Raw genomic sequence first — 15,670 nt, 5'->3', positions numbered from 1 at the left:
TTACACGTCCGAATATTTCCTATGCTGTGAATCGTATCTGTCAATTCATGTATAGTCCCACCACTACACATATGATTGCTTTGAAACGTATCTTGCGCTACCTCTGTGGGACACTGAACTATGGTCTTGTTATCCGACCATCCTCGCGTTTGTCTCTTGTAGGGTATGCCGATGCCAATTGGGGTCTTGATTTTGATGACCGTCGCTCCACATCCGGTTTTTGTGTATATTATAGTGATGCTCCGGTATCTTGGTGTTCTAAAAAGCAGCAGGTGGTGTCCCGTTCTACGGCTGAAGTTGAATATCGCGGTCTTGCTATGGCTACTAGTGATATTACCTGGTTGGTTTCTCTTCTTCATGAGTTGCAAGTTCCATCACCTGATCTGCCCACTATCTGGTGTGATAGTTCAAGTGCAGTTGCTGTTGCAGCCAATCCAGTTCTTCATTCGAAATTTAAACATGTCGAGCTTGACTTATTTTTTGTTCGGGAGAAGGTTGCCAGTGGTGCTCTTGTGGTTGGCGAGGTTCCTGCCTGTGATCAGGTGGCTGATGTTTTTACCAAGCCTCTTTCTGTCACAAGCTTTACTCGGTTTCGAACTTCTCTTCGGGTTTTACCGGTTGAGAAGATGGATTCATGATAGAGTTTATGTATGATAGAGTTTATGTATGCTAGTGGATTTGGTTTGTTAGTTAGATGGTTATTCTGTTACGGTATTAAGCAGAACAGTTACTAAACCTCTCAGCTATAAAAGTCAGTCTAAATGTACAGAATGGTAAGGATAGAATTTACAGATTCATTCAAAGGATTCCATTTCATTTCAGTAGTAGTTAGCTATTGTTTACCTTATTTCCTATCAAGGTACAAACAGGACGGGACGTTAGAAAATGTACTTGGGACCTTAATTCTACCATTGAGCAGTTAAACAAAGAAGGTTTGGAATACTGAAATTCGTAGAAATATATACATGTTAATTGTAACCTTGTAAGCTTATTGTAAATCCATCTGATATTGAATTTATATGCTCAAGTATAAATGCAAGTCTCATCTTGTTATATGTGACTCCTTATTACAGAATGTGAGATGTCTGAAGAGACGGACAAAAATGGTGGGCATATGGAGAACCATGTTTGTTGAATAATTGAAGTGAGATGACAATTTCGAAATGAAAAGCCAAAAGGAGAGGTATTTTGAAGAGGTTCTTAAATATATCACCATTTTTTGTTGCTGACTTCTCAGATAATCCCTCAACTGGAACACATTTCACTTACTACTGATGACATTGCAACGATCACCGGTGGCCAGTTTGCCATTGACATGTTTTCCCATATTAAAGTTCTTGAAATCACTAAACACCTCAATGATTCAACAGTTTTTTCATTCTGTTTCCTACAAAGATTTTCCAATTTGGAAAAGATTGAGATGGTTGATTGCAATTTTAAAGAGTTGTCTCCTTACGAAGGTGATGTTGGTGAGGAGAGAGACGTGACAATGTTGCTCCCACGAATTAACCCCCTCCATCACATTTGTACTAATCTTGAAACTCTCGAAGTTCACATGTGTGGCAGCTTAATCAATATAACACGTGCTTCCTCATCTTTGCGAAATCTTACAACTTTGGAGGTTTGGTACTGCAAAGAGATGGTAGAGCTGATTACATCTTCGAAAGCCCAATGTTTAGAGCAGCTTGTTACACTGAAGATAGATGGATGTGAAATGATGAGAGAAGTAATTGCAAGTGATGATGAAACAACAGATGAGATTATTTTCAAGGAGTTGAAATGTTTGGAGCTTTATGATTTACAAAACCTCAAAAGCTTTTGTTCAGGGAATTACACTTTGAAGTTCCCATCATTGGATGAACTATACGTAAGCAAATGTCCCGCAATGGAGAATTTTTGCAACGGAGCTTTAAGCAAGCCAAAGCTACAAGAGGTACAAACAAGATGGGATGTTAGAAGATGTTGGGACCTTAATGCTACCATTGAGCAGTTAAACAAAGAAGGTACAGAGTACTGAAATTCGTAGAAATATATATACATGTTAACTGCACCCTTGTAAGCTTATTGTAAATCCATCTGATGTTGAATTTATATGCAGAAGTATAAATGCAAGTCTGATCTTGTTATATGTGACTCCTTGTTATAACAGAATGTGAGGTGTCCGAAGAGACGGGCAAAAATGGTGGACATAGGGAGGATCATGTTCCTTGAATAATTGAAGTGAGATGATGATTCCAAAATGAAAAGCCAAGAGGTGAGGTGTTTTCAGACAATTTGGTCTCTGTTAACAGGAGACATTTTCTACTATTTTATTCCTCGCATAGAAAATATATTAGCCTGGTTTATTATCCACAATGGGGATTCATGCACCATGTGGTTTACAAAGCTGAATATCAGGCATTAATTTTAGATTGCAGGTAGAATTTTTCATCTTTTTGGCACCCAAAATATCTCAATGCATTTAGCCTGCTTTAGCTTCCATTATCAACTCAACAAAGGCATTTAGTTTAGAGGACCCAATATTTATTTTTCTTGGCTGCTTGAATTGTATTTGCAGTTAGCAGTCACAAGATATACCACTAAATTACAAATAAATAAAGAGATAAACGAAGTTGACTGATTAGTTTGTGGCTCTGTATATTCGGATGGGGTACTATTCTGATAAAACACTTCAATTAGGTAACTGCTTATTATATAAAGTGCAAGCACTGCTTTTGAAATCGGGTTTTCCACTTTTCCTATTCAAATTTGAAGCTAATAGTATTTCGTTATAACACAAATACAGTGCTTAATTGTCCTTCCTATATCTACTTGAAGGTTTAATCATCTCCCAAATTCCTTATACTCCAACTTTTATTTTAAAAAATTTATTTCCTCTATTTATTTAATTTTAAAAATTAAAGTTGTTAGTTGACTTTTGTTAAATTTGAATATATATTATTATTTTAATTTTAATTTTTAAATAACATAATTGAATATTAAATTAAGTGATCAAAATATAAATTTATTAATAATTTAGTAACGTAGAGTGTACTTTACCGTACAAATTTTGTGGTGTTTTTCAAATAAAAACACCCCTAGCTTTGGCGTACGTACATTTTATAGAAATTATCTCAAAAAAGTGAGTATGTTTATAAAAAGAGAAAATATTTGATATATTGTTAATGAAGTCTTTAAAATTCATAAATAAAATCATAGTAATGACAAGTGTCTTATAAAATATAGTAAAATATTTTATATATATAACACATAACAAATTTTTAGCTCTACTTATGAAATGACACTTATGGAATGGAAATGCTAATGAAAACGTTTTGTGGAACCATTATTTGCTAAGAAGTGCGTACTTCGATCTGCCTGTGTTTTTTCTAGGAAAAAAACTCGTTTTATAAAAACAAAAAAAAGAAAACAAGAAAACCACGTGAAAGAGACAACTGAGGACTCAAGCCAATAATTTCATTCATATATTAAAATATATTTATACTTATGCATTTTATGATTAAAAATATTAATTTTATTATCAAAATTCTAGTATGGGTCATTGCGTATTGATTAGAAACATTTTGATTCCAATTGGGTGCATCACATTACAAAGTGTTGGGTCAAAAAGTTTAGAAAGTATTCTAATTGGACCTAATGTGAAAGAGACCTAAAATTCTTCATGTAATATGAAGGGGGTGACAGCCATAGTGGAAATATTAAGGTGTTGTCCACCCCTCTCTTACTTTAAGTAGAAAACTATTTTTCTACTTGAAATAAATCATTACAACTCAACAATGATTTTACCTTCTCTTCCTATAAATATATGGTACCGGTAAATCTATTAACACTTTTTAAGAAATTGTTATTCTGCAAAAAAAAATGGAAAATTTATTCTTAACTATTATATATATTTTTCTGGAATAATAATTTTATCAATTTCTATCAAGAGTAGAAAATTTTCGTTTTCACCCTAAAATGAGATAAAACTTTTTCTAGATTTGTATCAATTCAATTAATTTGAGCTCATATTTAAAACAAATTGTGGTACGAGAATAATGAAAAAAACTATTTGATTGAATGCTAGAAAACATCATAAAGAGAAATGCTAATGAAAACGTATCATGAAATCATTATTTGATATAGTGTACTCCGGTCAAGCTTTTTCTACAAAGAGAAAAACTCATTTTTTTTTTGGTGAAAATAAACATAAACACATAACTAAATGATTATAAACTAGTAATTTGAGAAAAGCCCCCTAGACTGATCCAAATCCAAAGAATTCTAAATCATGGTAGGAGTACACTAAAAAAATTGCAACTCAACATTATCATAAGTAGTATTTTATTAAACTCATTTTATGAAAACTGAAAAGAGACAAGAAAACTAATGACCCAAACCAACAAAGTTATCCATATTGACCCAAACCAACAAAGTTATCCATACATTAAAATATATTAAATTAATAAAATGTTAAAATATATTTATATTTATGTATTTTACCATTAAAAATATTAATTTTATTACCAAAATTCGGTCATTACGGATTGATGGGAAACATTTTGATTCCAAGTGGGTCGAAGTTCGATGTTATTTGTGATCTTGAAAATGTGATTATATAAATGGTGGTTTATGAGCAAACATTATCTAATTTTCTAATTTCATATTTTAACAATTTCTTGTATTAAAAAATTTGTCATCAATAATGATACTACAAATTACTATAGTTAAAGTTTAAGGTAAATTGTGTTATTAATTATTAATTTATTAGGACATTTTTGTTTTGATCATCAAATTATATTTTTTTTTAATTTCACCATTAATTATTTTGATCAATTTTGTTTTAATCACTCTTTGCTAAATTGTTAAAAAATTGATAATATGATTTTTTTTAAATGTGATAAGTAATCCCGTACACTTCATGTTGATATGATATTTTTATTTTACATGTCATATCAATAAATAATTTAAAAATTGTAAATAATATTTAAAGAATAAAATTCAAAACTTTAAATATATACATAGTTCATAAAAATTCAAAAAAAAATATCATGAACTATACGTAAATTATCATGAAGGCTGCAATGTTAAAATTTTTAACTCTTAGTCAATATTTTCGTTAAAAAAAGCAAATCGGATATTTTTAAAAAATTAATGGTCAAATTCGACTCTTTTTAAAAGTTGAAAACAAATTTAACTAAAATAATAATATTCAAATTGACAAAAAATATAAACATTGAGGACTAAATTTATCATTATATCAAAACTCAAATTAAAACAACATACCATGATTTTGAACCTATTATTGTTGAAGTATTACTTTGCTGGTTTTATTAAAGCTTATTTTACTAGATTATGGGTGTGCCGTAGATTTATTTAAGGGTCGGTATACCTACCCAAGCTTAGAGGCCTACCTAAGAAATGGGCTTAGATAAAAAATTATGCTCATTTAAAATATGGATTAGATTTAGGCTTAAGCATTCAAGGACTGAGCTTATTTTTTAATTTTGTAATATATTATATTATATTATATATAGTTTACAACACATAAATATTAAATCTATAGTAACATATAACATTATAATGTAAATATTAAAAAAGATTAAGTTGTTTATACATAAAATTTTAATAAATAAAAAATATAAAAATATTAAATATTATATTAAAAATGAGAGGATCCACTTACACAATATAAAAATTAACGTAATTTTATATATTTTGTAATTATTTATATAATTAATATTATGAAAATATTCGTTACTGTAATTTTTACATTGTATAAGTATATTTCTCCTATATTAAAAATAATATAAAATGTTGAAAATAATAATATAAACAGGTTTACAATGAGTTTAAATATTTTATTTATAAATATGTGTAAAATTAAATAAAATTTTATACTCGTATATTAAATCCACTTGTTAAATATAAAATATATTAATATTATATTTAAATTAAACTTTAACGGCGATTATCGAGTAATTAATATAAATAATATTATAGATTTTTTTTCTTTAAGAAAAATCGATCGTTTTTATTTTTGTAAAGATAACTTATTAAATTTAAATTCGAAAATAAAAAACAATTTTAAAAGTATATTTTAACTCGTAACTCTTTTTGAATTAAGAGAGTGGAGCAAGAAAGAATATATCAAACAAAAAGTCACAAACCAGAGTAAACCCTAAGAACACTGTCGGCGGCAATGGCAACTTACGATCTAACCCCGCGTATCGGCCCGAACCTAGACAGGCACTTAGTGTTTCCATTGCTGGAGTTCTTGCAAGAGCGACAACTATACCCAGATGAACAGATCTTGAAAGCAAAGATCGAGCTTTTGAACAAGACAAATATGGTCGATTACGCTATGGATATCCATAAGAGCCTTTACCACACCGATGATGTCCCTCAGGACATGGTCGAGAGGAGAGTCGAGGTTGTCGCTCGTCTCAAAGCTTTGGAAGATGCCGCCGCTCCTCTCGTCACTTTCTTGCAAAACCCTAACGCTGTTCAGGAATTGCGTGCTGATAAACAGTATAATCTCCAGATGCTTAATGACCGCTACCAGGTCTGTTTTTCCTGCCTTTATTTATGAATTTAAGGTTATTTTTATGCTATTTTTAACCCCTTTAGGATTTTTAGTGAATAACCCATTCAAGTGTGAATTTGTATTAGTCATAAAATTATGTGATTTTTAAGGAAAATATAAAGAATAACCAAATAGATGCATATGCTTTCTTATGCTAAAATTCTAGCATGCTCTTCGTTGTTAAAGTTTTGATTTTAAATGGTTTGAATTAATTAAAGTTTTTTTTTAATTTAATGGTGAATAAAATTTTTTTTAACAGATTGGTCCAGATCAAATAGAGGCATTATATCAGTATGCAAAATTCCAATTTGAGTGTGGCAACTACTCTGGTGCTGCTGACTATCTGTATCAGTATCGGGCATTATGTACTAACAGCGAAAGGAGTTTGAGTGCATTGTGGGGGAAGCTTGCTGCCGAGATACTGATGCAAAACTGGGATATTGCTCTTGAAGAACTTAATCGTTTGAAAGAAATAATCGATTCCAAGGTTTTGGTTATATCCCTGTTGATTATTCGGTTTTTATTTTGACAATTTGCTTTTCGATTATTCGTTGACTCATTTATTGGTCTTTTGCTGCAGAGCTTCTCATCACCTTTGAACCAAGTTCAGAGTAGAATATGGCTCATGCATTGGAGCCTCTTCATCTTTTTCAACCATGACAATGGAAGAACACAGATCATCGACCTATTTAATCAAGACAAGTATGTCACTTTAACAACTAACCTTAAGGTTTCCATGTCTTGTTACTGATGTTGTTAGTTGCATCATTTGTGTAGTAGTCAAATCTGTTCTTATTTGTTCTTTGTGCATTTTCCTGTATTTTTATGCCATGACTTACTTCTATTTCAAGATCATGCTGTCTTCACATGCTTCGATTTTGATTGTGTTGGAATGGAACATGTTTAGAAACTTTATGGATTTCTTTTATCATTTGCTTGGTTTTTTTAATATGAAAAGTTAATGCCTAGCCTGCCATGTAATTTGCAAAATGTTTGTTCAAAGTTTTGAGGCTAAAGTATGTGATATGTTCGCCATACTGCTTGTTTTGGAATTTTTATTTCACAAGGGAGATTGTTGTTGGAACCAAACATAAAATTGTGTTTGAATTTGGATGTTCTTACTGCTTTCTTTCATTGGTTATTGCATTATTTCTCTTGGTTTATATATTTCCTTTCTCTGTTATCCAACATTGTGTAGTTGTCTCTTCTTACGAGGTGATTTTGCTTCTTTCCAGGTATCTAAACGCCATTCAAACCAGTGCTCCCCATCTTCTAAGGTACTTAGCCACTGCTTTTATTGTCAACAAAAGGAGAAGACCTCAATTCAAAGAATTTATCAAGGTTATCCAGCAAGATCAATGCTCTTACAAAGATCCCATCACGGAGTTTTTGGCATGTGTTTATGTCAACTATGAATTTGATGGAGCACAGAAGAAGATGAAGGAGTGCGAAGAAGTAAGTTAGATTGTAGTATCTTGTACCATAAAATTGTGCAATGTTTTAGCTTGAAGTTTCGTCATCTTCTTTGGTTGCCTTTAGCTTTTTGTTTGATATTGGAATTGTAGGCTCTATCTTTTACACCCTTATTTTTCCGTCTTTGTTGTAGGTGATACTGAATGATCCCTTCCTTGGAAAAAGAGTTGAAGAGGGCAACTTTTCTACTGTCCCATTAAAAGATGAATTTCTTGAGAATGCTCGTCTATTTATCTTCGAGACATACTGCAGAATTCATCAGCGCATTGATATGGGGTAAGTTCCTGCTTTGTCAAACTTATATAATTAGCTTCTTATGTGGATAATTGACTTCGTCTTATGAGTAAATGACACGATCCATTTGAATGTTAAATTGCCAATAGGCTCAAAATGTGCTTTGCATGCTGGGTTTCCCATAACATTGCACTGAGTTATGAATTTTTTATGGCTAATTGCATGTTAAGGATTGATGAAATTTTGTACAAAATATTAAATCAAAACAGATAAAAACCTTTCTATCTGTAATGCATGTTTTCATCTGCACAGCAGGCATGTGCACAGATCACAAACCATCACAACATAAACCTTTGGTTTGCTATTATCTATGCATTTCCCGACTGTTCATTTTTCTTGAAGTATTTGTCTTGCGATTATGAATATATGACCCTTCAATACATGGAAAAACTTAGAAAACAATTAAACATACCCGTATCTGAAACTTGCCCAAATCCAAGTAACATGGGCTCGAATATCTCTTATTATATTGATTACTTCCCGTTGGTCTTCGTAACTCTTTCAAGATATGCTTTTACTTATGAGATTATGTTGTTTTAGTTGCTTTTCTTAGATTTTGATCCAACATTAAATGGATGTTTTATGTGTTTCAAGGGTGCTTTTTGAGAAACTGAATTTAAATTACGAGGAGGGTGAGAGATGGATTGTGAATCTCATCCGAAACTCTAAACTTGATGCAAAGATTGATTCAAAGACTGGAACCGTTATTATGGAGCCTAATCAACCGAATGTGTAAGATTTCCTTGTTCTAAATATTGTGCATCTGTCATACTATGTTCCTTCCATAACTTCATTTGTTTGTTCCTCTTCTCTTAATGACTTCCAATTTGGATACTGGATTTCTCCAGTTACGAGCAGCTGATCGACCACACTAAGGCCCTTCAAGGGCGGACCTACAAGCTAGTCGGCCAGCTTCTCGAGCACGCACAAGCACAGCCTGCACGTTAAGTTGGACGGACAAGGAAGATCTTTTGAATTTATATGCAATTTTGAGCTATTTGCTGATTGTTTATTTCTTTCAGACAAATTTAACAGTGATTTAAGTTTTTGAGTAGGAACAAGACTGATAAATCATTATCTAAATCTAAATTGTATGGTGCTCTTTCAACTTTTGTCAAGAAATTTTTTAAATGCTTGTACCGAGTTATTAAAAGTACAGCGTTGTGTTGAGAACTTTGGATTTAAATGTGTTATTAAAAATAATAATATGTAAGGGATCTCTCCCCTATTAAAAATAATATAAAATTTTGAAAATAGTAATACAGGCGGGCTTAAATATGAATAAATTTAAATGAAATTTTTTTTAGTGTTTAAATTAAAAACTGAACTACATCAACATGACATTAACAAAAACATCATTATCTTTCTCTTGTTATATAATCTTTAAAACTTCGTTCGGGGTGTCATCAAAGACTTGAAGGCTTGTCTTCCCGGTAAATTCATCTTAGCCAAATAATCAGCAGCATGATTAAGTTCTCTAGGCGCGTCTACTGCTCTATTGTCCTTTAGCTTGCAAAATTCTTCTGATCATTTTAAGCATTGTAATACTAGAATTTTTTAACTAACTTTCTTGTAAGGACCTAATCATCTCAAGGTTATTAGACTGCATCGTGGCCCTTTTAAATCCTTTGCTACGATACTAGTAGACCATCTAAAATTTCTCATAATTTAGCCTCGAAAAGTAAGTATCTTCCAATGTAGTGATTAAACCCCAATGTCCAGTTCTCATGTTGGTCTCGCAAAACACTTCCAACGAAAGCATTACCATTACCAATAGCTATTGTTCCATCAGTGAATAAGTGTGTTCACGTATTCCCCATGGCTGATCAAGAACCGTTAGATTCCTTAGAATGTTGATGGCCTTTGTGACTTAACTCAAGTTGTTATGCCCAACTAAATGAGACCTTGATAGTACCGAGAGTCATCCAAGTGATGTCTTGAAAGATGAACAGATTCTTATTCTTTCAAATGCGCCACACAATTAAATTGAATAAACAATATTAAATTAACCCTCAACTAGGCAACTGGACGTGACAGGCAAGATTTGAAGTCAATCATTCTTGAAGAAACCCAGAGAAGAACGCTACTATCTACCAGAAGATATAACCTGTAACCAAACCTCCTTTGATGCCGAACGATCTTGAAGCACGTGGAGCATGTCTTCTGTTTCGTGGCCACAAATAGGATATGAGCAATTCCTCGTCTAGTTCGCTCTAGATTAGACAAAAGTCTTTGCTTGAAGGCTAGTCAAAGAAAAAAAATTAACTCTTTGTGACCATTGGTATTTTCAGCTATTCTTATAGAGGATATCCTTAAAATTCCAAAAATTTTCTTTGAGAGGCTAAAATACGCTATGGATCAAAAAGAAACTTGAAGCCATGCATGTCCAAATAATATTGTCTATTCCTGAAGAAGGATGGGGGAGGAATACAAACAATATGTGACTTCAACGAAATTTTAAACATATATTTTATATTGGAGTAGATTTAAATTAGTATAAAATATATTAGTATCATCTAGTAATTATTATAAATAATATTAATAAATATTTTTTTAGAAATGGTTAGTATTTTTTTTTTGTAAAAACAACTTATTATATTTAATTCGAAAATAAAAAATAAATTTAAAACTATATTTTAACTCTTAACTCCATTTGAATTGAGGGAGTGGAGAAGGAATATATATACTAAAAATTTGTTTATATCAAACAATAAGCACGAAGCCAGAAACCAGAGTAAACCCTGGCAATGGCTACTTACGATATAACCCCGCGTATCGGCCCGAACCTAGACAGGCACTTAGTGTTTCCATTGCTGGAGTTCTTGCAAGAGCGACAACTATACCCAGATGAACAGATCTTGAAAGCAAAGATCGAGCTTTTGAACTAGACAAACATGGTCGATTACGCTATGGATATCCATAAGAGCCTTTACCACACCGCTGATGTCCCTCAGGACATGGTCGAGAGGAGAGTCGAGGTTGTCGCTCGTCTCAAAGCTTTGGAAGATGCCGCCGCTCCTCTCGTCTCTTTCTTGCAAAACCCTAACGCTGTTCAGGAATTGCGTGCTGATAAACAGTATAATCTCCAGATGCTTAATGACCGCTACCAGGTCTGTTTTTTCTGCCTTTATTTATGAATTTAAGGTTATTTTATGCTATTTTTAACCCCTTTAGGATTTTTAGTGAATAACCCATTCAAGTGTGAATTTGTATTAGTCATAACATTATGATATTTTTAAGGAAAATATAAAGAATAACCAAGTAGATGCATATGCTTTCTTATGCTAAAATTCTAGCATGCTCTTTGTTGTTAAAGTTTTGATTTTTACTGGGTTTGAATTAATTAAAGTTTTTTTTTAAAATTTAATGGTGGATAAAATTAATTTTTTAACAGATTGGTCCAGATCAAATAGAGGCATTGTATCAGTATGCAAAATTCCAATTTGAGTGTGGCAACTACTCTGGTGCTGCTGACTATCTGTATCAGTATCGGGCTTTATGTAGTAACAGCGAAAGGAGTTTGAGTGCATTGTGGGGGAAGCTTGCTGCCGAGATACTGATGCAAAACTGGGATATTGCTCTTGAAGAACTTAATCGTTTGAAAGAAATAATCGATTCCAAGGTTTTGGTTATATCCCTGTTGATTATTCGGTTTTTATTTTGACAATTTGCTTTTCGATTATTCGTTGACTTATTTATTGGTCTTTTGCTGCAGAGCTTCTCATCACCTTTGAACCAAGTTCAGAGTAGAATATGGCTCATGCATTGGAGCCTCTTCATCTTTTTCAACCATGACAATGGAAGAACACAAATCATCGACCTATTTAATCAAGACAAGTATGTCACTTTAACAACTAACCTTAAGGTTTCCATGTCTTGTTACTGATGTTGTTAGTTGCATCATTTGTGTAGTTGTCACTTGATATTTGTGCTTATTTGTTCTTTGTGCATTTTCCTGCATTTTTATGCCATGACTTCTGATGTTCACATGCTTCAATTTTGATTGCGTTGTAATGGAACATGTTTAGAAGCTTTGTAGATTTCTTCTGTCACTTGCATTGTTTTTTTTAATATGAAAAGTTAACACACAGCGTGCCATGTAATTAGCAAAGTATTTGTTCAAAGTTTCGAGGCTAAAGTATGTGATATGTTCGCCATATTGCTTATGTTGGAATTTTGTTTCATAAGGGAGATTGTTGTTGGAACTAAACATAAATTTGTGTTTGAAGTTGGATATTTTTACTGTTTTTTTCATTGGTTAATGCATTATTTCCTTTCTTTGTTATCCAACTTTGTGTAGTTGTCTCTTCTTACAAGGTTATTTCACTTCTTTCCAGGTATCTAAATGCCATTCAAACCAGTGCTCCCCATCTTCTAAGGTACTTAGCCACTGCTTTTATTGTCAACAAAAGGAGAAGACCTCAATTCAAAGAATTTATCAAGGTTATCCAGCAAGATCAGTGCTCTTACAAAGATCCCATCACGGAGTTTTTGGCTTGTGTTTATGTCAACTATGAATTTGATGGAGCACAGAAGAAGATGAAGGAGTGTGAAGAAGTAAGTTAGATTATAGTATCTTATACCATAAAATTGTGCAATGTTTTAGCTTGAAGTTTCGTCGTCTTTCTTGGTTGCCTTTAGCTTTATGGTTCATATCAGAATTGTAGGCTCTATCTTTACACCCTTAATTTTCCGTCTTTGTTGTAGGTGATACTGAATGATCCCTTCCTTGGAAAAAGAGTTGAAGAGGGCAACTTTTCTACTGTCCTATTAAAAGATGAGTTTCTTGAGAATGCTCGTCTATTTATCTTCGAGACATACTGCAGAATTCATCAGCGCATTGATATGGGGTAAGTTCCTGCTTTGTCAAACTTGTATAATTAGCTTCTTATGTGGATGATTGACTTCGTCTTATGAGTAAATGACACGGAAGGACATCCATATGAATGTTAAATTGCCAATAGGCTCAAAGTTTGCTTTGCATGCTGGGTTTCTCATAACATTGCACTGAGTTATGAATTTTTTAGGAAATTTTGTACAAAATATTAAATCAAAACAGATGTAAAGCATGTTTTCATCTGCACAGTGGGGACATGCACGGATCACAAAACATCACAACATAAACCTTTGGGTTGCTATTATCTATGCATTTCACGACTGTTCATTTTTCTTGAAGTATTTGTCTTGCGGTTATGAAGATATGATCCTTCAATGCATGGAAAAACTTAGAAAACAATTAAACATACTGGTATCTGAAACTCACCCAAATCCGAGGAACATAGGCTCGAGTATCTCTTATTATAGTGATTACTTCCCGTCGGTCTTCTTAACACTTTCAAGATATGCTTTTACTTATTAGTTTTTTTAGTTGCTTGTCTTAGCTTTTGATCCAACATTAAATGGATGTTTAATGTGTTTCAAGGGTGCTTTTTGAGAAACTGAATTTAAATTACGAGGAGGGTGAGAGATGGATTGTGAATCTTATCCGAAACTCGAAACTTGATGCAAAGATTGATTCAGAGACTGGAACCGTTGTTATGGAGCCTAACCGATTGAATGTGTAAGATTTCCATGTTCCTAATTTTGTGCATCTTTCATACTATGTTCCTTCCATAACTACATTTGTTTGTTCCTCTTCTCGTAATGACTTCCAATTTGGATACTGGATTTCTCCAGTTACGAGCAGCTGATCGACCACACTAAGGCCCTTAAAGGGCGGACCTACAAGCTAGTCAGCCAGCTTCTCGAACACGCACAAGCGCAGCCTGCACGCTAAGTTGAACGGACGAGGAAGCTCTTTTGAATTAATATGCAATTTTGAGCTATTTGCTGATTGGTTATTTCTTTCAGACAAGTTTAACAGTGATTTTAGTTTTTGAGTAGGAACAAGACTGAAAAATCATTATCTGGTCACTCAATTATTAATTTAATAAATTAATATTTAATATTTTAGTCTTATTAAATTGAAAATAAATTGATTTGAGTTTTTTTATCTAATAATAAATTTAGCTTTTAATATTTAAATATTTTATTAATTTTATTTTGAATATAAAAATTCAATAAATTTAGTCTATGAAATTTGTTATTTTAATTTTAATTTTAGGAATTTCAAAAAAATATTTTTTAAGAAATCATTTTTAGCCTCATCCTTTGATATTTTAGGTGAATTGAAATCAAAATCAAAGCAGTAAGCATGTCATTGACGAATAGATCCATTCATATATGCATTTCGCCAATTTTAGTTTATTCTTTTACTTTAATTTTTTTCAGTAGTTTATTGGGGATAAATTCAATTAAAGCATCGAACAAGGAAAATAACAAAGAAATTTAATTGAAAAAATTAAATATAAATATTTTATGTGAAAAAATAAATATAAATATTTTATGTGAAAAAATTTCTTTGGAGATGATAAAAGGTTACGGGTAAAAGTAATTTCCCATTATAATGACAAAAATAAAAATAAAACTAAAGAGTAAAAAAATAAAGATAAAATTGAATTTTAAAATTCAAAATTTAAAATAAGAATCCTCAATATGTAAACATAAAATAATATTAAAATAATTTACATTAATCATATTTTGAGCAGAACCAATAATTAAAATTTGAGTGGAAAAAGAAAATTAAAAAAATTACAGCCATCTCGTTGTGACGTGGCTACTGTCTTGTCAAACACCCTTCATCGTGTTATTAGTGGTCGCATCGTCGGACCGATGTTTTTTTCTCATTAGGACGTTAACTTTGTTTCGACAAAAAAGAAAGGCATACCCCACAGTTGTATTGGATTTTTTTAGTCTTAATTTAGTATTAAATAATTTAAGTTTTATTTTTGATAGAATTTAGATGTGTTTAGGTTGTTTTCTTTCTTTTTTTTCTTTTTACTTTAATTGGTTCATATAAGATGATAATTTAATTGTGGGTAAGCTAAATTTATGAGTAAGTTTTATTTGAGCCACTTAACTAAAATATATATAATTTTGTAAGCGAATTATTCAAAAAAATTCATTTAAGTTATTAAGGTGTTAAAATTAAAGTTATATGGCTCTTTGTTCACACTATCTACATTAATCGAAAACTCTCTTTACCCTTATATTCTACTGTTTATTTTTTTTCATGAAACTGCTTTGGATATGAATTTGCGAATCAAAATTCAAACAACTTTTTTATTCGATCTCTGTCATTGATAGTCACATTGATTTGGAGCTTGCTGGCAGAATTAAAAAAAAATTTAACAACTCAATGACTAAAATAAAAACTTTAGAATAATTTAGTGACTTAAATGAAAACTTTCAAATAGTTCAATAATTAAATTGTAATTTTTTTAGTTAAATGACAAAAAT

General features: G+C 31.8%; 3 protein-coding genes across 4 annotated transcripts; all 3 read left to right on the top strand.

Moving 5' to 3' along the window:
* The first annotated feature begins 761 nt into the window (after positions 1 to 761).
* Positions 762 to 2,211, top strand: LOC107935231 (putative disease resistance protein At4g10780). The gene is made up of 5 exons (XM_016867803.1): positions 762 to 773; positions 860 to 932; positions 1,074 to 1,126; positions 1,238 to 2,003; positions 2,150 to 2,211. Exons 1-5 carry the CDS (start codon positions 762 to 764, stop codon positions 2,209 to 2,211), a joined length of 966 nt encoding a protein of 321 aa, XP_016723292.1.
* A 3,935-nt stretch (positions 2,212 to 6,146) lies between these two features.
* Positions 6,147 to 14,279, top strand: LOC121209496 (eukaryotic translation initiation factor 3 subunit E). Of its 2 annotated transcripts, XM_041080227.1 has the most exons (8): positions 6,147 to 6,281; positions 11,180 to 11,442; positions 11,727 to 11,954; positions 12,048 to 12,169; positions 12,670 to 12,889; positions 13,040 to 13,182; positions 13,755 to 13,892; positions 14,009 to 14,279. In XM_041080227.1, the coding sequence occupies exons 2-8, from the start codon at positions 11,227 to 11,229 to the stop codon at positions 14,106 to 14,108; spliced, it is 1,167 nt and encodes a 388-aa protein (XP_040936161.1). In that variant the 5' UTR covers positions 6,147 to 6,281; positions 11,180 to 11,226; the 3' UTR covers positions 14,109 to 14,279. The 2 variants fall into 2 exon arrangements, with proteins under 2 accessions (XP_040936161.1, XP_040936162.1); XM_041080228.1 differs by lacking the exon at positions 14,009 to 14,279 and having other exon boundaries at positions 13,756 to 13,892.
* On the top strand, positions 6,182 to 9,440 carry LOC107935238 (eukaryotic translation initiation factor 3 subunit E). The gene is made up of 7 exons (XM_041080226.1): positions 6,182 to 6,544; positions 6,825 to 7,052; positions 7,146 to 7,267; positions 7,801 to 8,020; positions 8,172 to 8,314; positions 8,927 to 9,064; positions 9,181 to 9,440. Exons 1-7 carry the CDS (start codon positions 6,182 to 6,184, stop codon positions 9,278 to 9,280), a joined length of 1,314 nt encoding a protein of 437 aa, XP_040936160.1. The 3' UTR covers positions 9,281 to 9,440.
* Positions 14,280 to 15,670: the final 1,391 nt, after the last annotated feature.

Source organism: Gossypium hirsutum, chromosome A11, assembly GCF_007990345.1.
Source record: "Gossypium hirsutum isolate 1008001.06 chromosome A11, Gossypium_hirsutum_v2.1, whole genome shotgun sequence".
Taxonomy (NCBI): Eukaryota; Viridiplantae; Streptophyta; class Magnoliopsida; order Malvales; family Malvaceae; genus Gossypium; species Gossypium hirsutum.
This window is presented reverse-complemented; position numbering and strand designations above follow the sequence as displayed.